This window comes from Grampus griseus (genome assembly GCF_964374135.1).
Source record: "Grampus griseus genome assembly, chromosome: 4".
Taxonomy (NCBI): Eukaryota; Metazoa; Chordata; class Mammalia; order Artiodactyla; family Delphinidae; genus Grampus; species Grampus griseus.
Window position 1 is genome coordinate 143,936,610 of NC_138997.1, and position 25,670 is coordinate 143,962,279.

At 52.5% G+C, this 25,670-nt stretch overlaps 1 protein-coding gene across 3 annotated transcripts; it reads right to left on the reverse strand.

Moving 5' to 3' along the window:
* Positions 1-27: 27 nt before the first annotated feature.
* Positions 28-25,610, reverse strand: TMEM175 (transmembrane protein 175). Of its 3 annotated transcripts, XM_082653548.1 has the most exons (11): positions 25,478-25,610; positions 10,550-10,710; positions 10,368-10,406; positions 8,666-8,763; positions 7,710-7,761; positions 7,540-7,575; positions 6,793-6,876; positions 6,270-6,434; positions 2,760-2,838; positions 2,486-2,621; positions 28-845 (listed from the first exon to the last, which is right to left on the reverse strand). In XM_082653548.1, exons 2-11 carry the CDS (start codon positions 10,700-10,702, stop codon positions 173-175), a joined length of 1,515 nt encoding a protein of 504 aa, XP_082509674.1. In that variant the 5' UTR covers positions 10,703-10,710; positions 25,478-25,610; the 3' UTR covers positions 28-172. The 3 variants fall into 3 exon arrangements, with proteins under 3 accessions (XP_082509674.1, XP_082509675.1, XP_082509676.1); XM_082653549.1 differs by lacking the exon at positions 10,550-10,710 and having other exon boundaries at positions 25,478-25,497; XM_082653550.1 differs by lacking the exons at positions 10,368-10,406; positions 10,550-10,710; positions 25,478-25,610 and having other exon boundaries at positions 7,710-7,751; positions 8,666-8,736.
* Between the last annotated feature and the right edge of the window lie 60 nt (positions 25,611-25,670).

Genomic DNA, 25,670 nt, shown 5'->3' on the forward strand with positions numbered 1-25,670 from the left:
GGCAGACAACAGGCACGTGGGACACAGTGACACTCCTGCGAGACTCTTGTCTGCAACAGTGGAAGACAATCTGAGGGGCTGAGGTAGAGCATGAAACTTCACAAGGAAAACAAAACCCGAGGCCGGGCCACCAGCCGGACACTTGGACCTCAGGCAGGGGACCGGGGCCGCACTAGCAGGGAGCAGGGAGGAGCGGGGACTGCGCATCGTCCGTGGCCCCAGGCACCGGCCAGGTGTGTGTGGGCCGGGCCAGGCCCCGCAGGCCCCGCAGGCCGGCCAGTGCCAAGCGCACCAGAAGCCGCAGCAGGAGGAAGGTGAAGGGCACGGCGATCTGCATGGCGTGGAAGATGGCCGTGCTGAAGCTGCTGAGCACGCAGGTGCAGGCGAAGGCCAGCAGGCTGGCACAGGGGTAGAGCACGAGCTTGGCGAACATGAACGCGTGCTCCCGGCCCCCGAACCGCACCGAGGGCTGCAGCGTCTCCCCCCCCTGCAGCAGCGCCGTGGTCCAGATGGCGAACTGGAAGATGCTGGCGAAGAAGATGATGGCGCAGCTGACTCGTACGCTCTCCAGCTCGTCGTGGGGTCGCCTCGCGAAGGCCGACGTCTGCTGATAGGCCAGGGGCAGCCCACCCACGAAGGCCAGCGAGAGCGTGTTGAGCAGGCCCATGGGCTGCGTGGCCTTGCGGATGTGCAGGAAGAGCGAGTGGTGGGCGAACCAGAGCAGGCCCACCGTGGCGAAGGAGCCGAAGTAGGCCAGGAAGTGCGGCCCAGACGCGCCCAGCGCCGCCACTAGGCTGCCGTGGAACTTCGCCTTCACGTCCTTGGAGTCCGGGACGTTGTCCTCACTGAGGGGTGAGATACACAGCATCTGCAGCGGCCCCACCTCGGGCGTCCGTTCCGGGCTGCCTGCCCCCACCCCGTCCCAGCCCCTGCACGGGCTGCCGGCCCCCCGCACACTTGAACTTCAGATGAACGGACGGCATACACTAAGACTGCGCGCGCCTGTGTTCACACACGCAGCGCCGTTCACCTGAAGTTCAAGTTCAACTGCAGCCTGTGTTTCCTTGGCTGACCGCAGCCCTGCCCACCGGACCCTGGGCTGGTGAGCGGCACGGGGCCCTGAGCCCGCAGCCCCTCTGGCGCCCACGGGTGGGTGCTCCTGAGGCCTGCCCACCGTCCTGCAGCGGCCTGTCCACTTCGGGAGCGGTCCCACAGACCTGAAGGGCTTTGCCTCCGAGGTCCTCAGGTTCCTGGGCAGAACTTTATTTTAAGGAGCGATTCTAAGGCACATCCGGCCCAGGCTTCTCCCCACTGAGGTCATGGCGCTGCCGCCCTGCAGCCACGCAGCCCAGACACACCTCTGTGCCCACGATGGCGGCTCCACGTGTGCCGGTGGGGCTGGGGGCGGGAGACAGAGCCTGGGGGCTTCCCGGGGATCCCCACCTGGGTCCTCGGGGCTGTGGCTCTGGGTGGAGGAAAGAACCCTGACCGCCCCCACCCCCCGGGGTTCCCAGCCACAGCTGGCTCCTTGCTACCACCCAGCAGGGGACCCAAGCCAGCACGGCCTGGCTGCAGGGCAGAAGCAAAGCCAGATCACCCCAGAACCTTAGGTCTAGGTCTCAGAGATTGGTACCAATGGACATTTGCTCCCAATTCTTAAAAATTCACAAATTACAGTAGGGAAAAGCTACTAAGAGAAATTTAGGAGCATCAAGACCTTAGGTGAGGGACTTCCCTGGTGGCGCAGTGGTTAAGAATCCGCCTGCCAATGCAGGGGACACGGGTTTGAGCCCTGGTCTGGGAAGATCCCACATGCCACAGAGCAACTAAGCCCGTGTGCCACACTACTGAACCTGTGCTCTAGAGCCCGCGAGCCACAACTACTGAAGCCCACGTGCCACAACTACTGAAGCCTGCGCGCCTGGAGCCCGTGCTCCGCAACAAGAGAAGCCACTGCAATGAGAAGCCCGTGCAGCACAACGAAGAGTGGCCCCCGCTCGCCGCAACTAGAGAAAGCCCGCGCGCAGCAACGAAGACCCAACGCAGCCAAACATAAATAAATAAATTTATATTAAGGAAAAAAAGACCTTAGGTGATCAGTTACAGAACATAAAATCAGAGCATTTTAACGTTAATAAAAGAAGAACGTGCTGAAGTGCGACCAAGGAATAAAAGGCTTTAAAGACGAGACGGAAGACTTGACAAAGCAGCAGATAAAACAGGAATAAAATGACACCAGCTAAGGTGGAACTGTGACAGACCGCAGAGGCTGCCTGGCCGAGCGGAAGCGCAGAAGCGAAGGGAAGAGGCGGGCTCGGAGCAGGAGAGGGACGCGGGGAGCCGGGGCCGCCCGCCCTGCGTGCGCAGCTCTGGGAAGGATGAGGACCGGGCCCTTCTCAGGTGGGAGCCCCTTGGGGAGGGTGGGCCGGGAGACCTCGGCGCCTTTGTGGGGCTGGCAGAGGAGTCTTGGCCGGCGGGTCCTCACCAGATGTCCAGGATGAGCAGCGTGGCCACAATGGCGTAGACCCCGTCGCTGAAGGCCTCCACCCTTTCCTTGCTGAGGGGCTCGTGCAGGTCAAAGGTGAAGATCTCCAGGCTGTGAGCCGGGGGCTCCCTGGGGCCTGTGGGAGGGGCAGCCAAGCCCTCAGGGCCTCGGGCCAGCTAGGAGGCCCCGCAGGGACGCCGCCTGCCCGGCCCGTGTTCTGCGCGCCCCGGCGGCAGCCCCAGCACCCCACACTCCAGCCCCGCCTGGCACCTACCCACAAGCCTGGCTCTGCACCAGCTGGCGACCTTGCTGACGTAGGGCAGGAAGATGACTGTCGCCATCAGCAGGTACGACTGCACGAGACAGGGCACAGGGCACGTCAGGGCGCGCGGTGCCTCCACTGGGGGGCCCAGCCAGGAATCCCAGCCCAAAGCTGCCCGCCCGGAAGGGACTGCAGCCCGAGCAACAGGAGGCACAACAGTTGAGTCAGCCGCCATCAAGACAGCAAGCTTCTGGGCGTAGAAGAGCATTACCGGGGGGTGAAGAGACATCGCACAGAACAGGAGATGTTTGCAGACCACACGCCTGGTAAGGGTTACTATCCAGGCTTCATAAGGAACCCCGACAGCTCCACGACGGAGAGACAAATAACCCAACTGAGAAATGGGCCACGGACTTGAACTGACATTTCTCCGAAGAAGAGACGCGGCCCCGACACGTGTGGGGAGGCGCTCAGCACCACTAACACTCGGGGAAACGCCAGTCACAACCACGAGGAGAGCAGCGCACACCTCGGGACGCTCCCAGCGGGAACAGGGAGCAGCCGTGCTGGGGTGGGGTGGGGCTGGAGCCCTGTGCGCCGTCGGTGGGAACGGAAATGGCGCAGCTGCTGGAGAACTGTCGGGAGGTTCCTCAGAAACTAAACAGGGAATCGCCACAGGACCCGGCAAGTCCACTTCCGGGCACACCCATGCTCACAGCAGCCACCGAGTGTCCGTGGGTGGGTGACGGGGCCCATCCACACAGTGGGGTACCACCGGCTAACGAAGAGGAAGGGAATCCTGACACCGGCGACGTGGATGCACTTGAAAACATGCCGAGTGAAAGAAGCCAGACGTAGAAGCCCCCTGTTTCATAATTCCACTTATATGAAGGAACCAGGATAAGCAAACCCCTACACACAGAAAGCAGACTCGAGTTTCCCGGGACTGAGGGTGGGGAGACAGGGAGTGGCTGCTCACGGGCTCAGGGTTTCTGTCTCGGGGAAATGAAAAGTCCCAGAACCAGAGGGAGGTGAGGCACGGCGACGTCGGCGGTCAATGCCGCCGAGCTGCACGCCGCAGATAAAATGGTCACAGTGGTCAATTTTTTGCTACGCGGACACCCAGTTATTTTAAACAGGGAGGCTGACGGGACAGGCGTGCTCCCGGGCCCCAGGTGGCCGCAGAAAGCTCCTCGCCCAGCCCTGTCGCCTTGGCCGGTGGCCCCTCTCAGCGAAGGGCTTCCACCCCGTCCTTCACAGCCATGCTTCAAGGTCACCTGGCACCTGGCCTGGTGAGGGGACTCAGGAGACGACGGGCACCTCGGGGACAGAAGGGGGGCGGCCGGCATCACAGCTCTGCTTACACCTCCAGTCTCCACACATCAGAAGACCACACCATACACGTCACTCAACACACACACACCGAGGGGGTGGAGTGTCCCAGGTGCCTGGCAGGTGAGTGCAGAGGCCCCGGGGGGCGACGGTGGCCACGCAGGATCAGCGTGTGTTGTGTGTGTGCACGTGCGCTGCGGGGCAGGAGGGAACAGAACAGCCCGAGGGGGAGCCTGAGTTCCGGGGCGGGGGGAGATCTAAATGGCCACGGGGACCTGCCCAGGTCTGGAGGAGCGCGAGTCCTGGGAGCAGCCGGCACAGGAAGCTGGCATGGGAGGCCCTGGGCCCCGAGTGTCACCAGTGGAGGAGGTGGTCCAGAGGGAGGTCAGGACGACCTGGGCCAGGGCAGTGAGCAGTGGCTGGCCCTGGAAGGTGGACCCCGCACAGCGTCCCACGTGAGGGAAGGGGCTGGTGAGGACGCCTGGAAGGATGGCCGTGGGCTCGTGGGGAGGCTGCAGGGGGTGGGCCTGGGGGCCAGGAGGCTCTGACATGCCTCGTCTCACAGGGGACGAGGGGTCAGACCCCCACTGTGGGGAAGGAGTGGGAGGGATGGAGAGGAAGGGGCAAAAAACGCAGCACAGAGAAACGACCGACCGCTCCCTCCGAGGCCGCAGACCCCCCAGCCCCACCGAGGACTCTCCTCTCCCCAGTGTGGCGGCCCAGTGCCTGCCTCCCACCACTGTCGTCCCGTGAGGGTGTGGCCACTGCGCAGGCTCATCGCGGTCTCTGCCTGCCCCAGGGCTTCCCGGGGCCAGTGTCCAGGCCCGACCAGTGGGCACGGCCCCCGTGGGCCTCAGCTCTGCCTGCTTCTCCTGACCCAGGCCACACGTAACACATCCCAGCTGTGCCCTCCGTCCTCCATGCGACGACCCTCACTGCCCCTCACCGCCCCTCAGCCCCTGACCTTGTCCCCAGAGCCAGGAGGGGCTGTCCCACCGGAAGCCCGGACGCAGTGGGCCCCTCAGTCCTGCCCTGCTGTCTCTCTGTGCCTCCCCATCGCCAGCCCCACCCCGGGACACCCCGCCTGACCCCGAGGGCCCCCGCAGCATCCCTCCTGCCCGAGAGGAGCGGGGCCCACCCAAGAGGCGCAGACACTGTACGGCGAGGGGACCGAGTAGAAGCCCGAGGCCCGGCCCCACCTCACACGCCAACGTCCACCCTCCCCTTTACCCACCCGTGGCCTGACCTGGGGCGCCCTGGACACTGGACCCCAGCCCCCAGCTCCATCCTCCAGGGTGTGGCTCTGCAGGCCTTGCCATCCTGTTTGTTTTAAACTTGAATTCTCTTAAAACACTTACTAGATGTTTAAAGTAACGTTAACCGTTCATTTTTTCACACGTCTTACGATGCTCTGGGTGTAGAGATTCACTTTACCTCACTAGAGCTCAGTTAATTAAAGGCAGGAGCTGCGCATCCAGCTTCTACAAGCAGCTCTGGGACGGCGGCTCGCTAGGGTTTCCCTTCCCCTTCCTGGATGAGGGAACCTGCACCAGAACAATATACCTGTCGAGTCAGCTGTGGGCTCAGCGCCGGCAGCTCGGCCAGGGCGGACCCTCCCTGTTGCTACCACGTACGAAACAGAACTAACGAGAACCTACAGGGAACCCTACTCAATGCTCTGCCGTGACCTAAATGGGAAGAAAATCCAAAACAGAGGGGACTGAGTGTACGTACAGCTGATTCACTTTGCTGTACAGCAGAAGCTGACACAACAGTGTAAGGCAACTACGCTCCACTAAAAAGAAGTAAATAAATAAATAAGTAAATTTAAAAAAGAAAAGCACGACCTGCAGGCTCGAGGGCGCCGTGGACGGAGTCCCGCACGGCTCTGCCCGCGCGGCCGCCGTCTCTCCCTGGACGCTGGGGGTGCGTCCGCCCGGCCCTCGCCCAGCTCCACCCTCGCCTGCACCTCCCTCTTCTCCACTCCAGTCTCTCCTGCTCTGGAGTTTCCTTCTCCACTTTCTCTCTCTTCTGGCGGCTCACGTTCCTGTGCACGCACGTCTTTAGAAGGCACGCGGCCTCCCGGGCCTACAGGGCGTGCGCCGTGTTTGCCCACGCGGGCTCCTCCCCGCAGAGCAGCCCCCCGGTGGGCCCCCCGCACAACCCCCCGGCGCCCCCACCCCGACTCACCACTGGGTAGAAGAAGAGGGAGAAGCCGGCCGCAGCCAAGCACAGCGCCGGGCCCCGGAGAACGATGCCCAGGATGTGCTGCCGGTAAAGGGCCCGGTGGGCCGAGCGCTCGATCTGGGGGCTAAGCAGGTGGGGGCAGTGGAAGGCGTAGACCACGATCAGCGCCTGCGGGAGAGGCAGGCTGCAGGGTGCGAGCGGGGTCTCGGGTGGGGCTCGCTGCAGGATGTTCTGGGGGCGCAGAGTGGACGGGAGCCCTCGCTCTGCTCTGGGGGTCGGGTGCGGGTCTCACAGAGCCCCGCCTGAGGGTGCCGGCGGCCCCATTTCACTCTCTCTCCCCGTCAGCACAGGAAGCCCAGGCCCCGAGCGTCTCTGGCTTTGCCCTGCCGCGGCCCACGCGGGTGCCCCGTGGCAGGCGCTGCGTGGCAGGTGGCGTCTGCACGGCTCCCGCCACGGGCGGCCCCACACGCGCTACATCTTCTGCTCCACGAGGACGGGGTGTGGGGGCAGGGCGCCGGTGTCCTACCTGCACGGCCCCGACGGCCATCACACACACACAAAACAGGAGGATGCCCAAAGGCACCTCGGGGAAGGCCACCATCAAGGAAAACTGCAGCCAGAAAAAACCCCAGAATCAGGACCGCGGGGCCCCAGGGCCCGTGAGCCCCGTGCATCAGCTGGGCTCCGCCGCTCAGCAGCAGAGCCGTCTTGGGTGGGACGGCCCGAGCCCTGGAGGCGTCTCTCTCACAGAGCCATCCCGCCCAGCGCTGGAAGCCTTTAAAGCTGTGCGCTTATCAGATTCATAGACTCCCCAGACCCCAGTTCTCCGCGATGGGCTACGTACCCAGAGCCCCGCTCTCTGTCAGAACCAGAGGGAGCTGCGGGGTGAGGAGACGGAGGGGTCACGTGCTGGGGACGAGCCCAGGTCGGCCAGGAGGCCGTGGGCTCCGGGGTTCTCAGGCGGGAGCCGAGAGCCTCAGGGAGCACGGAGAGGGCGCCCCTCACTGCGCCCCTGGAGGCCAGGCTGGTCTCTGCCCCCGACAGCCCCGCCTGGGGCCCTGGAAGCCTCCCCACTCCGTCCAGCCTGGAAACCCAGGGTCGGCCCTTCCCCAGGAAAATTCTCTCCTCTCTGCAACCCCGTGGTCCAGGCCCCGGGCCTCCCAGTGGCCTGAGAGCTTCTGAGAAGGGAGCACCTTAGGGGCAGAGCCCTCCTGTGCAGGAGGGCAGGCTGGACCCCCAGGTGGAGGAGGGGGCGGAAGTCCCTGGGACTCACCGTGAACGGCAGGAAGGTGATGCTCATCATGCAGGCCTGGGGGGAGGGAGGGAAGGGGGAGGGGTGCTGAGGGCGGCGTTCGGGGCCCTGGGAGTGGGCGCGGCCCAGCCCGCACACCCGGGGCACCCCCCGGGGAGCTGAGCAAGGCAGAAACCAAAGGACAAACTCACCAGGTTAAGCAGGGCAAGCGTATCGTCTATCTTCCCAACAACCTGGAACAATCTCAACAATTTAAGGAAAACAGGAAAAGTCATGCTGTCAGTAAACATGGTTCTAACGGCATCAAACACAGACACTCATACGACAGAGACGGTCTCACACCGAGACGGAAAGACGCGGACAGAAGCCTGAAAACGGAGGCCGGAAGCAGGCAGAGCTCCCGAGGCCCCGGCCCCTCCCCGGCCCCCACACGGTCCCCCCCAGGGTTCTGACCCACGAGGATGTGGCCTTCTCCCCCAACTGGGGAGGTCTGCACTGCTGGGGGGCGTTCTGTAACCGAGACGCCAGCACCCAGCCCATCCCCACCCACCTCCAGGGGTCCTCCTGGTCCTTGCGCCCCGTCGGGGGCTCAGGTGACGCCCACAGCTCTGGGGCCCTGTCCCCCTTGGGTCCTAAGGAACCTTTTCCTCCTTAACAGAGAGCTCGGGCCCTGGAGCGTGTGTCCCGAGGCCCCAGCCTCCTCACCAGAGTCCAGGGATCAGGACGGAGGGGCCGTGCACAGCACGTGTGTCACAGTGCAGCAGAGGTGGGCAGCCCACAGCCCTGCCCTTGCCCTGCCCGGGCTCACGGCGGCCCGAGCAGCACTGCACCCGGCACCCCGTTCATCGTCCGGGGCCTGGGGTGTAAGCCCTGTTGCTGCTGTGTGCAGAGGAGAAAGCAGAGGCTTGACCCAGCAGGGGGGGCCGGGGGAGGGGAGGGGAGGGGCAGCCCACTAACGTGACCCCTCGTGACTCAGCCCCAGAGGGCGGGGCCGCCATCTACCCCGAGGACAGCTCATCAGCGCCGAGTGCACCCCCACTGCCACCCTGACCCTCGGCCAGGGCGAGGCCACACCTGCTGGGCACACACCCAGCCAGCCACAAAGATGTGGCTGCCAGCCCAGAAACAGGCCCCAGCCTGCCCGTACCTCGTGTGTGCCGCCCAGGCCACGGTCACGATGAGGAAGGTCATCAGGTACACAGCGATCCTCGTCGCTAGAAGTTTCTGGACACTCTTGTCAAACTCCTGGAACAGAAGAGCGTCACCATCAGACGCAGATTCACCCACGGCAGCCGGCGGCCCCGCCCCCGGGCGCCAGGCCCTGGGGGGCCGGAGAAGTACCTGGGAGCCCTCGCCTCCCCCCACCAAGGCTCAGCCTCAGTCCCGGGCTGTCCCTGAGGCCCCTGCGGAGGCCCCCCATCTTCCCAACATGGCAGGCCCCCAGAAATGCCAGCTCTGGAGGCAGAGAGGTCTCCGTCGAGCCTCTCCTGGGATCCTGGCAGGGTGGCCACAGGCCGCACGAAGTCACGGCGTCGCCGGGTAAGCGATCCCGAAGCAACTGCGAGGCCTGGCGAGAGGGCCGCGGTGTCTGGACGCCAGGTGCGGGCTGCGCAGGAAGCTGGCCCCAGGCCGGGAGAGGGTTTACGCTTCGTCAGCAAAAACTCCAAATGCAACCTTGCCCGTGTCTGCTGCTCCTCTGAGACCACATGGGCAGCACCGCTTCCAGATCCCTGGGTCCCTCTGGCCTTGATAAACCTTCTCCTTCATGTCAGGACCATCCTCAGCGCCTTCCCTGAAGGGGTCTCCCCGCCTCCGCGGAACCTTCTGGCTCAGAGCCCTCTCGTGGGTCAACAGAGGTCACGACCCCGACCGCAGAGAGGCAAGGAGCTCCAGGCCCGCGCATCCCATCCCCTCCCGCATCTCACGTGCACACCCACCACCCTGTTCTGAGACTGGTGGCACCGAGGTCCCCAGAAGGCTCTGGGGCAGGCACAGCCAGGAGAGCGTCGAGGCCCCCGGTGGGCACACGGCTTTCCTGAGCTTGGCCGGAGCGCAGCCCCCAGGCCCCCTTTGGAGTGGGGGTGCCCCGGAGCAGAGGAAGCCGCACGGGGCCCTTTGCTCACCGTGCCAGGTGCCAGTTGCCAAGGTCAGGCTCGACCATCATTTCTGTTTAATTCTCATCCAAACGCTACGAGAAGTAGCGATATCACCTCCCGCAGATGACTCCCGGCAGTGTCCAGGCTAAGTGTGCTGGTTGGGCTGCAGCCAGACCACGGCCACACGTCCTGGGCCAGCACTGCGCATCCTGGAGCCCAGAGGTGACACCCACTCGACGTGAGGGGCCCAGAGAGCCGTGCTCGCGCGCACACACGCCCGCGAACTCCGAACGTCTCCCGGAATCACGTCCGGTTTCTGAGGTGCTGCGACGTGTGGCCATTTTACTTATAAAATGGAAATATTCCAAATTGACTAGCCATGGAAACTCTGCTTTACAGAAGCCTCGTTTCCCACTCACCTCCCTGCTCGTGGCGCAGGCCCACGCCCAGCAGGCCGGCCGCCCTCTGCCCCCGAGCTCCTGCTCTGAGAGGCACGCCAGCGCGACAGACAGAGAGCCCAGGGAGCTTCCCCGCGACGCCTGCCGGCACAGTCCGCGCCAGCCTCCAGGCGCTCCTGCATTGCTCAGGGCTCAGCGCGAGGGCACCGGGGCTGGATGGCATCACTGGGGGACGTGGCGGATGGCCTGGCCCTCCCAGCCGGGTACGCCCGAGTGGAGCCCGGCCTCGAGCTCAGGGCCTGAGCCTCCTGGACCCTCGCCCGCACACCAGACACTGCACACTGTTCCCAAGTACCTGTTCCGGGGAGATCTCCGTGTGGGTCACAGGCAGGATCTAGGAGAAGAGACACAACACGAACCCGGGAACACTTCTTGGGCTGGGCACCGACTGCTCCCTGGACGCCACGTGCCGGGGGCGCAGGCCAGTGCTGGGCGGCTCCTCCCCACACCCCCAGTGGCCGCGGGGCCCGCACGGACCATTACGGTGGCAATGATGGACAGAAGCGCGTCGCTGAAGCTGAGCATGCGATGCGAGCTCTGGATCCCGTCAGCCGTGTCCTCGTCCTGTGAGCCCGTGGAGGAGGCTCCCCGCCCACCTAGGGCCGGCTCTGGGGTCTGGGGCCCAGACATCGTGGTGCCTGGGAAGAAGCACAGGTCTGAGCCCGTGGGGTGCTCCTGGGGGCCGTGACACAGGCTGGGCGGGGCTGGGCAGAGGGGCCCTGCCGCTGCTTCCTCTGCCCTGTTCTCCTCTCCCAGCCAGCCTTCTAGAAGAGGGGCCTGTGACCTGGGAGACACACCCTGCGACCGTGTCCCCTCTAGGGACAGGAGAGGCAAGCGGAGGCACACGGCACGTATGGTGGGTGCTCCGGGTGTGACACCCTTGACCCCAACCAGACACCACCGTGTCCCTGCTCCCACTGCACCCTGCATCCCAGCCATGATGCGACCTTTGGGGGAATCAAGGTTCTGCGTGGAAAGCCAGCTGCCCCGGCTGCTGCCCCACTGGAGGGCGCTCTCGCTCCTCCTGTTGGCAGGCGGCCTGGGGGACTGGTCGGGCACCCGCCAGCGAAGCCCCCACGGCAGAGCTCCCTGGACAACTCAGTATCAGAGGTGGGCTGGGAAGACAAGCGAGGTGCCGGCTGACGGGGCTCCGGGCAGAAGAGATGCCAGTGCCTCCTGGGAATGGAGTCGGGGCCCCGCAGCGGGAACCCCAGGGGGGCAGGCCGTGGCCGCTGGGAGGCACCAGGCTCCTTGCTGAAGGGCAGCACGCGTCCTCTGCCACGGAGCTTGCCTGGGCAGAGGGCCAGCATCGAGAGGTCGGGAGAGAGGTCGGGGCTGGAGTCACCCGCAAATGCTATCAGAGAGGACGGGATGCCCCGCGGTGGCGTGCGGGAAGCACTGCGCCGAGGTGCCCGGGACGGAGCTGGAGGGGGTCCGGAGCGCAGGACGCCAGGGCTCCCTCGGACGGGTGGCCCGAGTGGTAAACCCCCTGAGAGGGAAGACTGGAAACGAAAGGGCGCCCTGGTCTTCACCCTGAAGAGGACGCTGCCGACCCTGGCAAAGCGCCAGGAGCCTGAGGGCGGGGGAGAGTGAGGCGGAGGCGCTCCGAGGGGCGGCTGGATGTCAAAACTAACAGCCGAGCCTCCCAGGACAAGACAAAACCAGAACCCCGCCCCCAGAGTGCAGAAGGGAGGCTCACGGGGACTTCCGGACAGGAAGGACAAAGTGCCGATACACGTACAAGATACGCAGCAGCCCGGGAGGTGCAAAGGGCGCCGATGAGAGGTCAGCTTTGCACAGGCGGCAAGGGCGTGGGGGATGCAGAAGCTGGCAGGGGGTGCAGGGCACCTCAGCCACCGGGAGACCACTCAGCAGCTGGTCAGGGCTGCGGCGCCCACCCCTAGGCGGCCAGCCCCAGGGTGCACACGAGGTGGGGACTGCGGGCCTCGCGGAGCAGTTCACCTCGACACTGAAAGCCACACACGTTCTGACTGACAGGCGGCACATTATTAACCACTAAGGGAGCTGCTACCAAGGGCTGTGGACTGTCTGTGTCCCGAATATGCACGTGTCGCTTGTCGAGCCCCACCCCGGGGGATGGGATAGAAGGTGGGGCCTCTGGAGGTGACTAGGTTAGAGGAGGCCGGGAGCGTGGGTCCCAGGATGGGATCGGTGCCCTGACAGGAGGGGACCGGCGTGCTCCCTCCCTCTGCTGTGTGTCGGCAGGCCGGGACGTGGCCTCACGGGAAACTGAACTGGCTGCCACCCTGATCTGGGACTTCCAGCCTCCAGAACTGTGAGAAATGAAGTCCTGTTGTCTAAGGTCCCAGCCCGTGGCATTCTGTCGTGGCAGCCAGAGCAGACTGAGACAGCAAATGCCAACAGAAGAAACCACCTACATGCATACACGCAGAGGCACAATGCTGAGGGATGGATCGAGCGCAGAAAGACGCACGTCGTGTCGCACCACCGATGTACACACACACCAGTGAGAGCACAGTAACACACACAGGACAGCACTGCGGTGACCCAGGCGGGAGGGGTGGAGGGCGGGTGCGGATGCGGCTCTAGCTCTCATCTGTAGCTCTAATTTCTCTCTCACCGGACCCACTTTCTAAAGTTTACACACAGGAAGAATCACTCCTTCTGGTGCCAGCGCTGAGATTTAGACAAATGCACGAGGCGTGTAACCATGGTCCCATCACAAAGCAGTTCTGTCCCCGAGCAGTGCCTTTGTGGGCAGGCCTTCCTCGACCCAAACCCTGGCCACCGCTTGTGTCTTCTGTCACTGTCGTTTTGCCCTTTCCCGATCATCCTGTAAATGGCCTTGTACCCAGAGAACCTCTGGAGCCTGGCTTCCTCTACTCAGCACAGTGCATCTGAGATGTGCCCATGTCTCGGGAGTATCAGGAACATGTCTTTTACTGCTGTGTAGTTAATTGTACTGCATGAACGTACCTGTTTATCCACCCACCAGCTGGGAAACAGGTCATTCACGGTTTTAGCAGTTAAGAATAAAGACACTATAAAGATGTACACACAGGTATTTGTGTAAACCTGTTTTAGTTCTCTTGGGCGAATACCTCAGAAGGGGTCTGCTGGGTCATTTAGTAAGTACGGGTCGACTTTATCTGCCAAACCATTTACCAAAGCAGCCGCAGCACTCTGCGTTCCCACCAGCAGTGTGTGAGAGCCGCATCTGCTCCTACCCTCGACAGCACTTGGCTTGGAGGGTCTTTTCAAAATTTAATGATTTTTTTTTTTTTTTTTTTGCAGTACGCAGGCCTCTCACTGTTGTGGCCTCTCCCGTTGCGGGGCACGGGCTCCGGACGCGCAGGCTCAGCGGCCATGGCTCACGGGCCCAGCCGCTCCGCGGCATGTGGGATCCTCCCGGACCGGGGCACGAACCCGTGTCCCCTGCATCGGCAGGCGGACTCTCAACCACTGCGCCACCAGGGAAGCCCCTATTTAATGAATTTCTAATTATAGCTGTGCCGAGAGATGTGCTACCTCACTGTGGTTTAATTTGCACTTTCGTATCGACCAGCTGGGTATTCTCGCGTGCCTACTTTTAAACTGCACGTCTTTTGTGGCAAAGTGTCTGCTAGAACCTTTTGTTCACTTTTTTGAGGAGTTATTGGCATTCTTACTGAATTTTGAGAGTTCCTTCCACATCGTGGTTAGAAGTTCGGTGTCAGATATGTAATTCGCAGGCATTTCCTCGCAGTTTTGCGGCTTGTCTTTCCTTCTCTTACCTCTTCAGAAGAATGGCAGTTTTAAACTCTGACGGGACTTCCCTGGTAGTCCAGTGGTTGAGACTTCACCTTCCAACGCGCGGGGTGCGGGTTCAGTCCCTGGTTGGGGAGCTGGGATCCCATGTGACTCAAGGCCAAGAAACCAGACGTAAAGCAGGGGCAGCATTGTGACAAATTCAGCAGAGACCTTGGAGATGGTCCACATTAAAAAACAACAACAATCTTTATATCTGGATGAATTCCAACTCGCCACCTTTTCATTTACGGATCATTCCCTTGATGTCATATCTAACAATGCTTTGCTTAACCCAAGAGCACAAAGATTTTCTGGTTTCTTTTAGAAGTTTTAAAGTTTGAGGTTTTACTTTTGATCTACGATCAATTTTGAGTTAATTTTTATATAACATACAAAGTATCGTCAAGTTTCCCTTTCTTGCAGATGGACGTCTGGTTTTTCCAACACTTCTTGTTGAAAAAACTGTCCCTTCTCCACTGAATTGCCTTTGCACACACCCTGGTCAAAAACTAACAGACCACATTTGTGTGGGCCCATCTGGGGAGTGTCCATTCTGTCCCACTGACTATGCATTTATCCTTTGCCAGTTTCACAGTGCCTTGATTATAGCTTCATAGTAAGTCTTGATATCTGCTAGAGTCCTCCAACTCTTTTTTTTTCCAAGACTGTTTGGATTATTCTAGTTCCTTTGCCTCTCTCTCACATGCCCCTGCTTGTTGGGCCCCTTCATAGTTGCTACAGGCAGAAAGATGGGGTACAGCAGCCCTCACTGCCCAGGCCCACAACTGGGAACTGGCCTAGGGTCAAAGCCACGAGGAGGAAGAGTGAAAAAATGGAAAACTCACACCTGTGGTCACTGATTCAAGCTCTTGTAATATTTTGTCCAGAGTTTTTACCTGTAATCAGCGGGACAGGCAGCCTGAAGGGGACTTCCTCATCTTCGCCAGCACTGAACTTAATACTTTTTCTTTTAATTTTTTAAAAAATATTTATTTATTGGGCTGCATCAGGTCTTAGCTGCAGCAATGAGGGATCTCTCGTTGCAGTGCACAGGCTCTCTAGTTGTGGCACACGGGCTCAGTAGTTGTGGCACACAGGCTCTAGAGTGCATCAGCTTCATTGCCCCGTGGCATGTGGGATCTTAGTTCCCTGACTGGGGATGGGACCCGCATCCCCTGCACTGGAAGGCAGATTCTCAACCACTGGAGCACCAGGAAGTCCTTAAACTTAATACTTTACTTTACAGAAGGGAGGGAGAGAGAGGAGCTGAGAAGAGCAGGCAGAGGGGTGAAGGGAAAAGAAGACCATCTGGACAAAAATAAGACAAAAGCTAATGTGTTTCTTTAGGCACGGGTTAATTTGGGGAAGCAGATGTCCATCACATTGCTTTCTATACTTTTTGTATGTTTAAGTTTCTTTCAATTAAATTTTAGTTTTAATAAGTCAGTAAATATCAAATATAGACACAAAAATCCTCAACAAAATGTTGACAAATAGATTCTGCAACATATAAAAAGAATTATATACCATGCTAAGTTTTATTCCAGGAACGTAAGGTTGGTTTAAAATTTAAAAATCAATTACTGGAACACACCATATCAATAGAAAAAAGACAAAAACTATCATCTTAATAAATGCAGAAAAAGCATTTGACAAAATATAACACCTCTTCATGATAAAAACTATTCAACAAAATAGGAATGGAAGGAAATTTCCTCAACCTGATACAGGGCTAATATCACACTCAATGGTGAAAGACTGAAAACTACCCGCCTCAGATCAGTGACAAGACGAGGATGTCTGCTCTCAGCACATCTATGCAACACTGCTCGGGGTTCTAACCATGGCAACTATGCAAGACAATGAAACAGAAGGCATAGAGCCTGGAAAGAAAGAAGTAAAACTGTCTCTATTTGCAGATGATGTGATTCTGTATATAGAAAATCCTAAGGAATCCACACAAGAAAACTATTAGAACGAATAAATGAGTTCAGCAAGTTTGCAGGAAATGAGATCAATATATAAAATAAGTGCATTGCTATTCACTAGCAATAACCAATCTGAGAATAAATTTAACAAAACAATTACATTTACAATAGTATAAAAAATACTTAGGAACAAATTTAACAAAGGAGTACAGGGACTCCCCTGGTGGTCCAGTGAAAAAGAATCCGCCTTACAATGCAGGGAACACGGGTTCAATCCCTGGTCAGGGAACTAAGATCCCACATGCCACGGGGCAACTAAGCTTGCGCACCACAACTACTGAGCTCACGTGCCTCAACTAGAGCCCGCGTGCCACAAACTACAGAGCTCACACGCTCTGGAGCCCACGTGCCACAACTACAGAGCCCACGTGCCCTGGAGCCTGCGCGCCACAACTAGAGAGGAGAAAACCTGCACGCCACAACTAGAGAGAAGCCCGTGCACCACAACAAAGAGCCCGCGCACTGCAAGGAAAGATCCTGCATGCCTCAATGAAGATCCCGCGTGCCGCAACTAAGACCTGATGCAGCCAAAAATAAATTAATTAAATAAATAGATAGTAAATAATCTTTTAAAAAAAAGGAGTACAAAACATTGTTGAAAGAGATTAAAGAAGACCTCAATGAGTGAAAAGACATCCTCTATTCATGGATTAGAAAATTTAATATTGTTAACATGGCAACACTTCCCAAATTGACCTACAGAGTCAACGCAATCCCTATCAAAATTCCAGCTGCCTTCCATGTAGAAATTTACAAGCTGACCCTAAAATTCATATGGAAATTTAAGGAACCCCTGGCTATTTAAGGAGTAGCCAAAACAATCTTGAAAAAGAACAAACCCGAGGACTCACACTTCTCAATTTCAAAACTTAGTGCAAAAGCTATGGTAATCAAGTCAGTGCAGTATCGGCATACAGACAGACATGCAGATCAAGGGAAGAGAACTGACAGTTCAGAAGTAAACCACTACATTTATGCTTAACTGATTTGCAATAGGGTGTCAAAGCCATTCAATGGGGAAAGAATAGTCTTTTCAACAAATATTGCTGGGACAACTGGATATCCACATGCAAAAGAATGAATTTAGATACTACCTCATGCCACATACAAAAATTAACTAAAAATGGATCAAAGACCTAAATGTAAGAGCTAAAACATTGGAGAAAATCTTCATGGCCTCATATTTGGCAAAGAGTTCTTAAATACAACACCAAAAGCACAAGCAACGACAAAAAATAAATTGGAGTTCATCGAAATTTTACCTTTTGTGCTTCAAAGGACACTATTAAGAAAGTGAAAGACAATCCATAGAATGGGAGAAAATATTTGCAAGTCATGTATCTAGTAAGACTCTAGCATCCGAAATATATACAGAACTCTTACAACGCAACAGTAAAAAGACAACCCGATTCAAAAAATGGGCAAAGGATGTGAAAAGACATTTCTCCACAGAAGATATCCTAGTAGCCAATAAGCACAGGAAAAGATGTTCAGCATTACTGGGTTGCGTTAGGGAAAAGCAAATCAAAACCACGAGACAGTCACCCTCCAGGATGGGGCCATAATACAAGTAAATGATGGACAACAGCAACTCTTGGTGAGACCGTGGAGAAAACGGAGCCCCTGTGCACTGCCAGGCGGGAATGTAAATGGTGCGGCTGCTGTGCAAAACAGTATGGAGGGTCCTCAAAAAATTAAGCAGAGAATTAACATAGGATCCAGCAATTCCACTTCTCGGTATATACTCCAAGGAATGGAAAGCAGAAACTCGAGGAGATATTTGTACACCCATGGTCACAGCAGCGTCGTTTGCAACAGCCAAGAGGTGGAGGCAACGCCAGTGTTCATCGACAGATGAACGCCTAACGAAAGTGCGCATCTCCATCTACAATGAAATATTATCCAACCTTAAAAAGGAGCGACATGCTCACATGTTATGACATGGTTGAATCTTGAGGACGCTATGCTAAGTGAAATAAGCCAGGCACAAAAGGATAAATACTGTCTGATCCCACTTATATGAGGTCCCTAGGAGTCAAGTTCATAAGGAACGAAAGTAGAAGGGTGGTTGGCAGGAGCTGGGGGGAGAGGTGGGAGTTACTGCTTAATAGGACCAGAGTTTCAGCTTTGCAAGATGAAGAGTTCTGTGGACGGATGATGGTGACAGCTGCACAGCAACGTGAATGTACTTAATGCCACTGAACTGTGCTCTCAAAAAGGGTTAAGATGGTAAATTTTGTTACGTGCATTTTACATGGCTAAAAAAAAAGCACCTGGCACATAAGTGTTCAAAAACATGTCAGCTACACCTAACCTTCAACACACACGAGTTTTTAAGACTCATGGTGATGAATGAAAGAACACAAGACTGAAGGTCGGGGAGTGGAGTTGAGAAATAATTTTTCTTAAGATGGAAGAGACTGAAGAATTGTTAAATTCCGATGGCAGGAAGCGGGAGTTGAAAATTCCTATAACAGAGAGGAGGTAACTGAAGGCTCGTGACCCTGCAGAGCCACGCAGGGTGCTGGCTACGCCTCAGGGTGTGGTGGGGCAGAGGTGTCCTGGGCAGGCTCAGTCTGGGAAAGCTCAGAATGGGAAATGCCCGAGTGCTGTCTGGAGATATTTATGACAAATGACAATGAGAACAACATGTGACATCCGTCCAACATTTACTAAGTACCAAGCATTGTTCCAAGTACTTTATATGTCCTGTTTCTTCTAATTCTCAAATAATGCTGTGAGGATGATTGAAAGACAAATAATGACTCTGTGTGTACGTGTGTGTGTCTAATAGTGAGAGCTCGGTGTGCATCGAAGTGCAAGGAGTTTGATAAGGCTGGAGCACAGGCTCAAACTGGGAGGTGTACCTGAAGTATAAGGCGGGACTAAATCACAAAGAGCCTTGAGAGCTCCTTCAGGAGCGGGGAAGTTATTGGGAAGGTTATGCAGCGATTGTGAACTTTTCTTTACATACATACATATAAACATATATATGTATTATATTCCGTATACAAGTCCATTAGCAGATATTTTCTCCCAGTATGGGCTGTCTTTTCATTCTCTCAACATGTAAAAAATATATATATGTATATATATTTATGTGTATATATATATTTACGTGTGTATATATTTATGTATTTATGTGTGTGTATATATATTTATATATTTATGTGTCTATATATTTATATATTTATGTGTGTATATATATATTTATGTGTGTATATATTTATATATTTATGTGTGTATATATTTATGTGTGTGTATATATATTTATATATTTATGTGTGTATATATTTATATATTTATGTGTGTGTATATATATTTATATATTTACGTGTGTATATATTTATATATTTATGTGTGTGTATATATATTTATATATTTATGTGTGTATATATATATTTATGTGTGTATATATTTATATATTTATGTGTGTATATATTTATATATTTATGTGTGTGTATATATATTTATATATTTATGTGTGTATATATATTTATATATTTATGTGTGTATATATATTTATATATTTATGTGTGTATATATTTATATATTTATGTGTGTACATATATATATTTATATATTTATGTGTGTATATATATTTATATATTTATGTGTGTATATATATATTTATATATTTATGTGTATATATATACACACACATATATATTTAAATCAACAGACTATTTTTCTTTTAGCAGTTTTAGGTCTGCAGAATAATCGAAGGGAAAGTACAGAGAACTCCCATATACCTGTTCATTCCCCCCGCCCTCTTCCCCACCATTAACATCTTACATTAGTGTGGCAGTTAGTGAGCCAACACCGACACACTGACACATCGTGTTGTAGTTCTATGGGTGCTGACAAATGCATGACTTGTATTCACCACTGTAGTACCATACGGAACGATTTCACAGCCCTAAGAATCCCCTGTGCTCCCCCTATTCATCCCTCTCTCCCCCCGAAACGCCTAGCAACCATGGACCTTTCCACTGTCTCCAGTTTTGCCTTTTCCAGAATGTCATGCAGTTGGAATCTAACAGTATGTGTCATTTTCAGACTGGCTTCTCTCACTTGGTGACATGCTTCTAAGGTCCTCCATGTCTTTTTGTGGCTTGTAGCTCATTTCTATTTATTATTGTATAATACTCCATTTTATAGATGCACCACAGTTTATCCATTCACCTACTGAAGCACACCTGCAACAATGTATTTTGAAGTTCTTAAGTTTGATGAAGTCCTGTTTATCTATTTTTTAAAATTTATTTATTTTATTTATTTATTTTTGGCTGTGTTGGGTCTTTGTTGCTGTGTGCAGGCTTTCTCTAGTTGCGGCGAGCGGGGGCTACTCTTCATTGCAGTGCGCAGGCTTCTCGTTGCAGTGGCTTCTCTTGCTGCAGACCACGGGCACGCAGGCTTCCGTAGTTGCAGCATGCAGGCTCAGTAGTTGTGGCTCACAGTCTTAGCTGCTCCACGGCATGTGGGATCTTCCTGGACCAGGGCTGGAACCCAGGTCCCCTGCATTGGCAGGCGGATTCTCAACCACTGCGCCACCAGGGAAGCCTGTTTATCTATTTTTTATGGATTGTACTTTGGTGTCATATCAGAAACTCTCACAGATTGTTTTCTAGAAGTTTTATGAGTTTTTTCATATATGATGCAATGTATGGATTAACATTCTTTTTTTAAACATATGGATATCCAATTCTTCCAGCACCATTTGTTGAAAAGACTATCCTTTCTCCAATTACCTTTATTCCTTATTCACAATCAATTGAACATATTTATACTCATGGGCCAATTTCTGGACTTTTTATTCTGTTCCACTGATCTACTTACACCTTTATGCCAACACCACACTATTTGGAGCACTATTTGGAGTACTGAAATTAGATAGTATAAGTCATAAAAATCTGTCCTTGTTCAAACTTGCTTTGGCTATTCTAGCTCTTTCGCAGTTCCAAATGAATTTTAAAATCAGTGTGTCAATTTAAAAAAAGTCTGCTGGGATTTTAATTGGAATGGCATTGAATCTATAGATTAATTTGATGTCCTAACGATCCTGAATTTTCTAAATTAATGAATACTGTGTACCTTTCCACTTATTAAGGTCTTTAGTGTCTCTGAGCAAACCTTTTTAGTTTTCAGTTATAAGTCTTGCACATCTATTTCAGATTTATCCCAAAGATTTGGTATCTTTTGATGCTCCTATAAATAGTGGTTTTTTTCCTAATTTCAGCTTCCAATATTTGTTGCTAGTTATTTAGAAATATGCAATAACTTTTTATTTTGCATATTAACCTTGTATCCTGCAACCCTGCTAAAGTCACTAGTTCTAGTAGCTCTTTCTGTAGTTTCCATGCATTTTTTAACCTAGAACAATGATTCTCAACTGAGGGCAATTTTGCCCCTCAAGGGACATTTGCAATGCCTGGAGACATTTTTTTTCCTAAGATTTTTTTTGATGTGGACCATTTTTAAAGTCTTTATTAAATTTGTTCCAATATTGCTTCTGTTTTATGTTTTGGTGTTTTGGCTGCGAGTCATGTGGGATCTTAGCTCCCCGAAGATCATGTGATCTTCAAATAAACAATCTTCCTTATTCCTTTTCAATACGTAAGCTTTTCATTTCTTTCTTTTTTTTTTTTAAAGGCAGAGGACTCAGTGAGTGAAGGTAGTGGGATGGAAATTAACTAGCCCATCTTTTTTAAAAAAATACATTTATTTATTTATTTATTTATTTATTTTTGGCTGTGTTGGGTCTTCGTTTGTGTGCAAGGGCTTTCTCTAGTTGCAGCGAGCGGGTGCCACTCTTCATGGCGGTGCGCAGGCCTCTCACTGTCGCAGCCTCTCGTTGCGGAGCACAGGCTCCAGACGTGCAGGCTCAGTAGCTGTGGCTCATGGGCCTAGCTGCTCCACGGCATGTGGGATCCTCCCAGACCAGGGCTCGAACCTGTGTCCCCTGCATTAGCTGGCAGATTCTCAACCACTGCGCCACCAGGGAAGCCCCTAATTTCTTTTTCTTGCCTCATTACATTGGCTAGAATTTCTAGTACAATGTTGAATAGAAATGGTGAGACCAGAGACTTGTTCCCAATCTTGGAGGGAAAAAAAAATCCAGTCTTTCATCATTCCATAGGTCAGCTATAGGCTTTTCATAGATGCCCTTATTATGTTGAGGAAGTTTTCATTTTATTCCTAGTTTGCTGAAAGATTTTTTTTTTTTTAAATCAGGAAATCGATGCTGGATTTTGTCAAATGCTTTTTCTTTTTTTGAATTTTTTTTTCGTCTGTGCCGGTCAGCATGTGGGATCTTAGTTCCCCCATCAGGGATCAAACCCGTGCTCCCTGGAGTGGTAGTGTGGAGTCAACCACTGGACCACCAGGGACGTCCCCGTCAAATGCTTTTTCTATGTCTACTGAGATGACTGATTTGGTTTTCTTCTTCACTGTAATACTGTAAATTACATTGATCCATTTTTTAATACAAAGCCAACTTTGCAATCCTAAGATGAACCTCACTTGGTTATGTTGTATTATCCTTTTTATATTGTATTGGATTCAGTTTGCTAAAAAATGTTTTAAAAGAATTTTTATATCTTTGTCATGAGGAACATTAGTCTGCAGTTTTCTTTTCTTGTAATGCCTGTGTCAAACTTCGGCATTAGAATAATGCTATCCTTATAGAATGAGCTGGCATTCATATTTCCTTCTTTCAATTTTAAGAATCTATATAGAATTGGTATTATTTCTTCTTTAGTTTGGTAGAATTCCCAGTAAAGCCATCTAGGTATGGAATTTTCTTTTAGGAAAAGTTTTTAACTACAAATTCAATGCTTTAATAGTTATAGAGCTATCTAGGTTATCTATTTCTTCTGGAGTGAGTTTTGGTATTGTCTTCCAAGGAATTTGTTCCTTTAGTGCAAGTCGTTGAATTTATTGGCATAAAGTTGTTCATGTTCACCGATTACCCTTTTGGCAATGATGTCATCACCTTCATTCATGATATTGTTAACCCTTTTTTTCTTTGTTCAACCTGGCCAGAAATTTCTCTTTTTTATTTATCTTCTCAAAGACTCAGCTTTTGGTTTCATTGATTTTCTCTATTGTTTTTGTCTTCTATTTCATTGATTTCTGCTGGTATTTATTATTTCCCTTTTTGTACTTACTTTGAGTTTCATTTGCTCTTATTTTTCTAGTTTATTAAGATGAATGATTTGAGACCTATCTTCTAGTAGTGTTTTAGCCACAAATTTTGAAATGCTGCATTTTCATTTAGTTCAAAATTTTAATTTCCCTTTTGATTTCTCCTTTGACCTATGGGTAATTTAAAAGTGAGTCAGTCAGTTCTCAAACATTTGGATGATTTTCCAGAGATATGCTATTGATATCTAGCTTAATTCCACTGTGGTCAGAAAACCTATTTGCCCAGAATATGATCCATCTTGGTAAATGTTGTTTATATATTTGATAACGTGTATTCTGCAAATGTCCATTAAATCAAGTTGCTGGTGTCATTCAACTCTACCATACGCTTGGTCATTTTCTGGGTATTTGTTCTATCATCATCTGAGAAAGAAGTATTGAAATCTCCAACTACAGTTGTGGGTTTGTCTCTCTCTCCTGCACTACTACTAGTTTTTGCTTCATGTATTTAAAAGCTTTATTATCAGGGGCAGAACTGTTTAGGATTGTTATGTCTTTTCATGAATTCACCCTTTCATCATTATAAAATAATCTTCTTAACTTCTGATTATAGTCTTTTGTTATGAAATTTACTACAAAGGGACAGGTTTGGCGATGAAGACTATAAATTCAGTTTTAGACATATATATATATATATATGACACGTATATATGAGCTATCTCATGTATATGAGAGATACCTAAGAACAAATGTCTAAGAGTTCAGGAGGGAAGTGTGATCTGGAGACACAGATCTGGATTAAGATGGTGTTACTATAGCACCTAGTGCAGTGTCAGTATAAAAAGTGCTCCATCAGTATGAAACACAAAGCCTGAATAGACTCTCGTCTCCAAAGTAATTACACTATTAAAAACCTCCACGCAAATGTAGGTCATACCAGAATAAACCCACAACCTCCAAAGTCAGACGAGCCCTGGACTACATCATGCTTTCTAGTGAGTTATTCACTAGGTTTTCCACAAAAGCTATTTTAGATCTTTCCCACACTGCTCAAATCTTAGTTTTCTTACCTCCCTTCCCATTTTCGGGAGACGTTTTCTTCTCCTTATTCACAGTGAAAACAGAAGAAAACAGAGAATTCCTTTGCTTTCAGTCCAATAAACACATAAAGTTACCTGCAACTACAACCCACCTTCCTCCCTTCCTTTTACGATGAAAAGCGATTTTCTTACATCCAAAGTGAACACTTCCTATGCTCTGGATGGCATTCCCTCCTACCGTCTAGGGGACCACTTTGCACCTGTCCCTTCTTTCCCAGCAGACACTGACTGGCCCCCTTCCATCAGCTGGAGGCTGCTCAGCGATCTCCTATCCTATAACCTCTCAACATCCATCATAACTCTAGCTCCCACACTTTCTTCTCCATAGCCAAACTTACTGAGTTACCTCCACTTACCATCTCTCTCTCCACTTCTTTACTCTTCCACTCAGGGTAATGGAGAGTTTCCAATGAAACAATTTATTCTTGGCAAGGTCACCAAAGATCTCATTGTTGCTAAATCCAACACACATCTTTTCCTACTTTTCCTACTTTTAAATGACATTTGACACTTTTAATTACCACCACCCTTCCCAACATCTTTCTTTGGCCCAGTGACATAAAGCTCTCTTAGTTGTTTTTTTTTTGCAGTACGCGGGCCTCTCACTGCTGTGGCCTCTCCCGTTGCGGAGCACAGGCTCTGGGCACGCAGGCTCAGCGGCCATGGCTCATGGGGCTAGCCGCTCCGTGGCATGTGGGATCCTCCCGGACCGGGGCACGAACCCGCGTCCCCTGCATCGTCAGGCGGACTCTCCACCACTGCGCCACCAGGGAAGCCCTCTCTTACGTTTTATTCCTGCTTCCCTTTCTGCTCCTCCCCTCTGAAGACTGTACCCTCTTTCTAACTGCGGTGTCCCCTTGGTGCGCTCTTCCAAGTCAACTACCACCTACATGCTAGGGACAACCAAATACAGCCTGGGCTCTTTCCTGAGCCCCCAATCCTTGTATTCCATTTACCAGACGAACACACCGGCTGAAAAAGCCACGTAACTTGTGTGGACTTCTAGCTGTACCACTAGCTGTAGCAACAAGACCCTGGCCACCTGGCCAGGTAATGACACTGCTGAGCACATTTTGCACCCAAAGGCGGGGTGTGGGGTGCGGGATTAACTATACTGTGCGTTCTCCAAAATAATCTAGGCTCATTAAGGCGAATACATAAAAAGATACTGCAAGCAGTAAAGCACTGCATGAACGAAGCTGCTTTAGTATAAGGATAACGCACGTTAGCCCGTCTGGAAAGATATTTTTAGTAGCTTGAAATTCTAGGCGGGTTAAGATGCTGTCTGGGGCTTTCGGCTCCAGTCCTCAGTTTGGGGATGAACACTCCACACCAGGACCTACAGGAAGCAGCCGGGCACACAAACGAGCCAAGGGATCAGGCGAGTGGTGGTGTCTTACCTGAGGGAGCAGCTCTAGGTGATGGGTGACACGCGGTATTCTGGGTCCAATGCTGACAGATCTGACTTTTCTACAGAAGCTACAAAACTCGGTTTCTACAATTAACCTCTTCAGTCTTTCAGTAACAACCAACTCGTTAAAAAGACGGACACTGCGGGCCCCCCGGCGCTCCGAGCACACGACCCGCTCCTCC

What these genes read in the sequence shown, in the direction of transcription:
- TMEM175 (XM_082653548.1), bottom strand. Translation starts at nt 10,702, where the DNA reads ATGTCTGGGCCCCAGACCCCAGAGCCGGCCCTAGGTGGGCGGGGAGCC. An exon ending in CCATCATTGCCACCGTAATG is followed by an intron (nt 10,407 to 10,549) that starts GTCCGTGCGGGC and finishes CTCTTCTCCTAG; the next exon opens with ATCCTGCCTGTGACCCACAC. An exon ending in CTGCTCATCCTGGACATCTG is followed by an intron (nt 846 to 2,485) that starts GTGAGGACCCGC and finishes CTCACCCCTCAG; the next exon opens with TGAGGACAACGTCCCGGACT.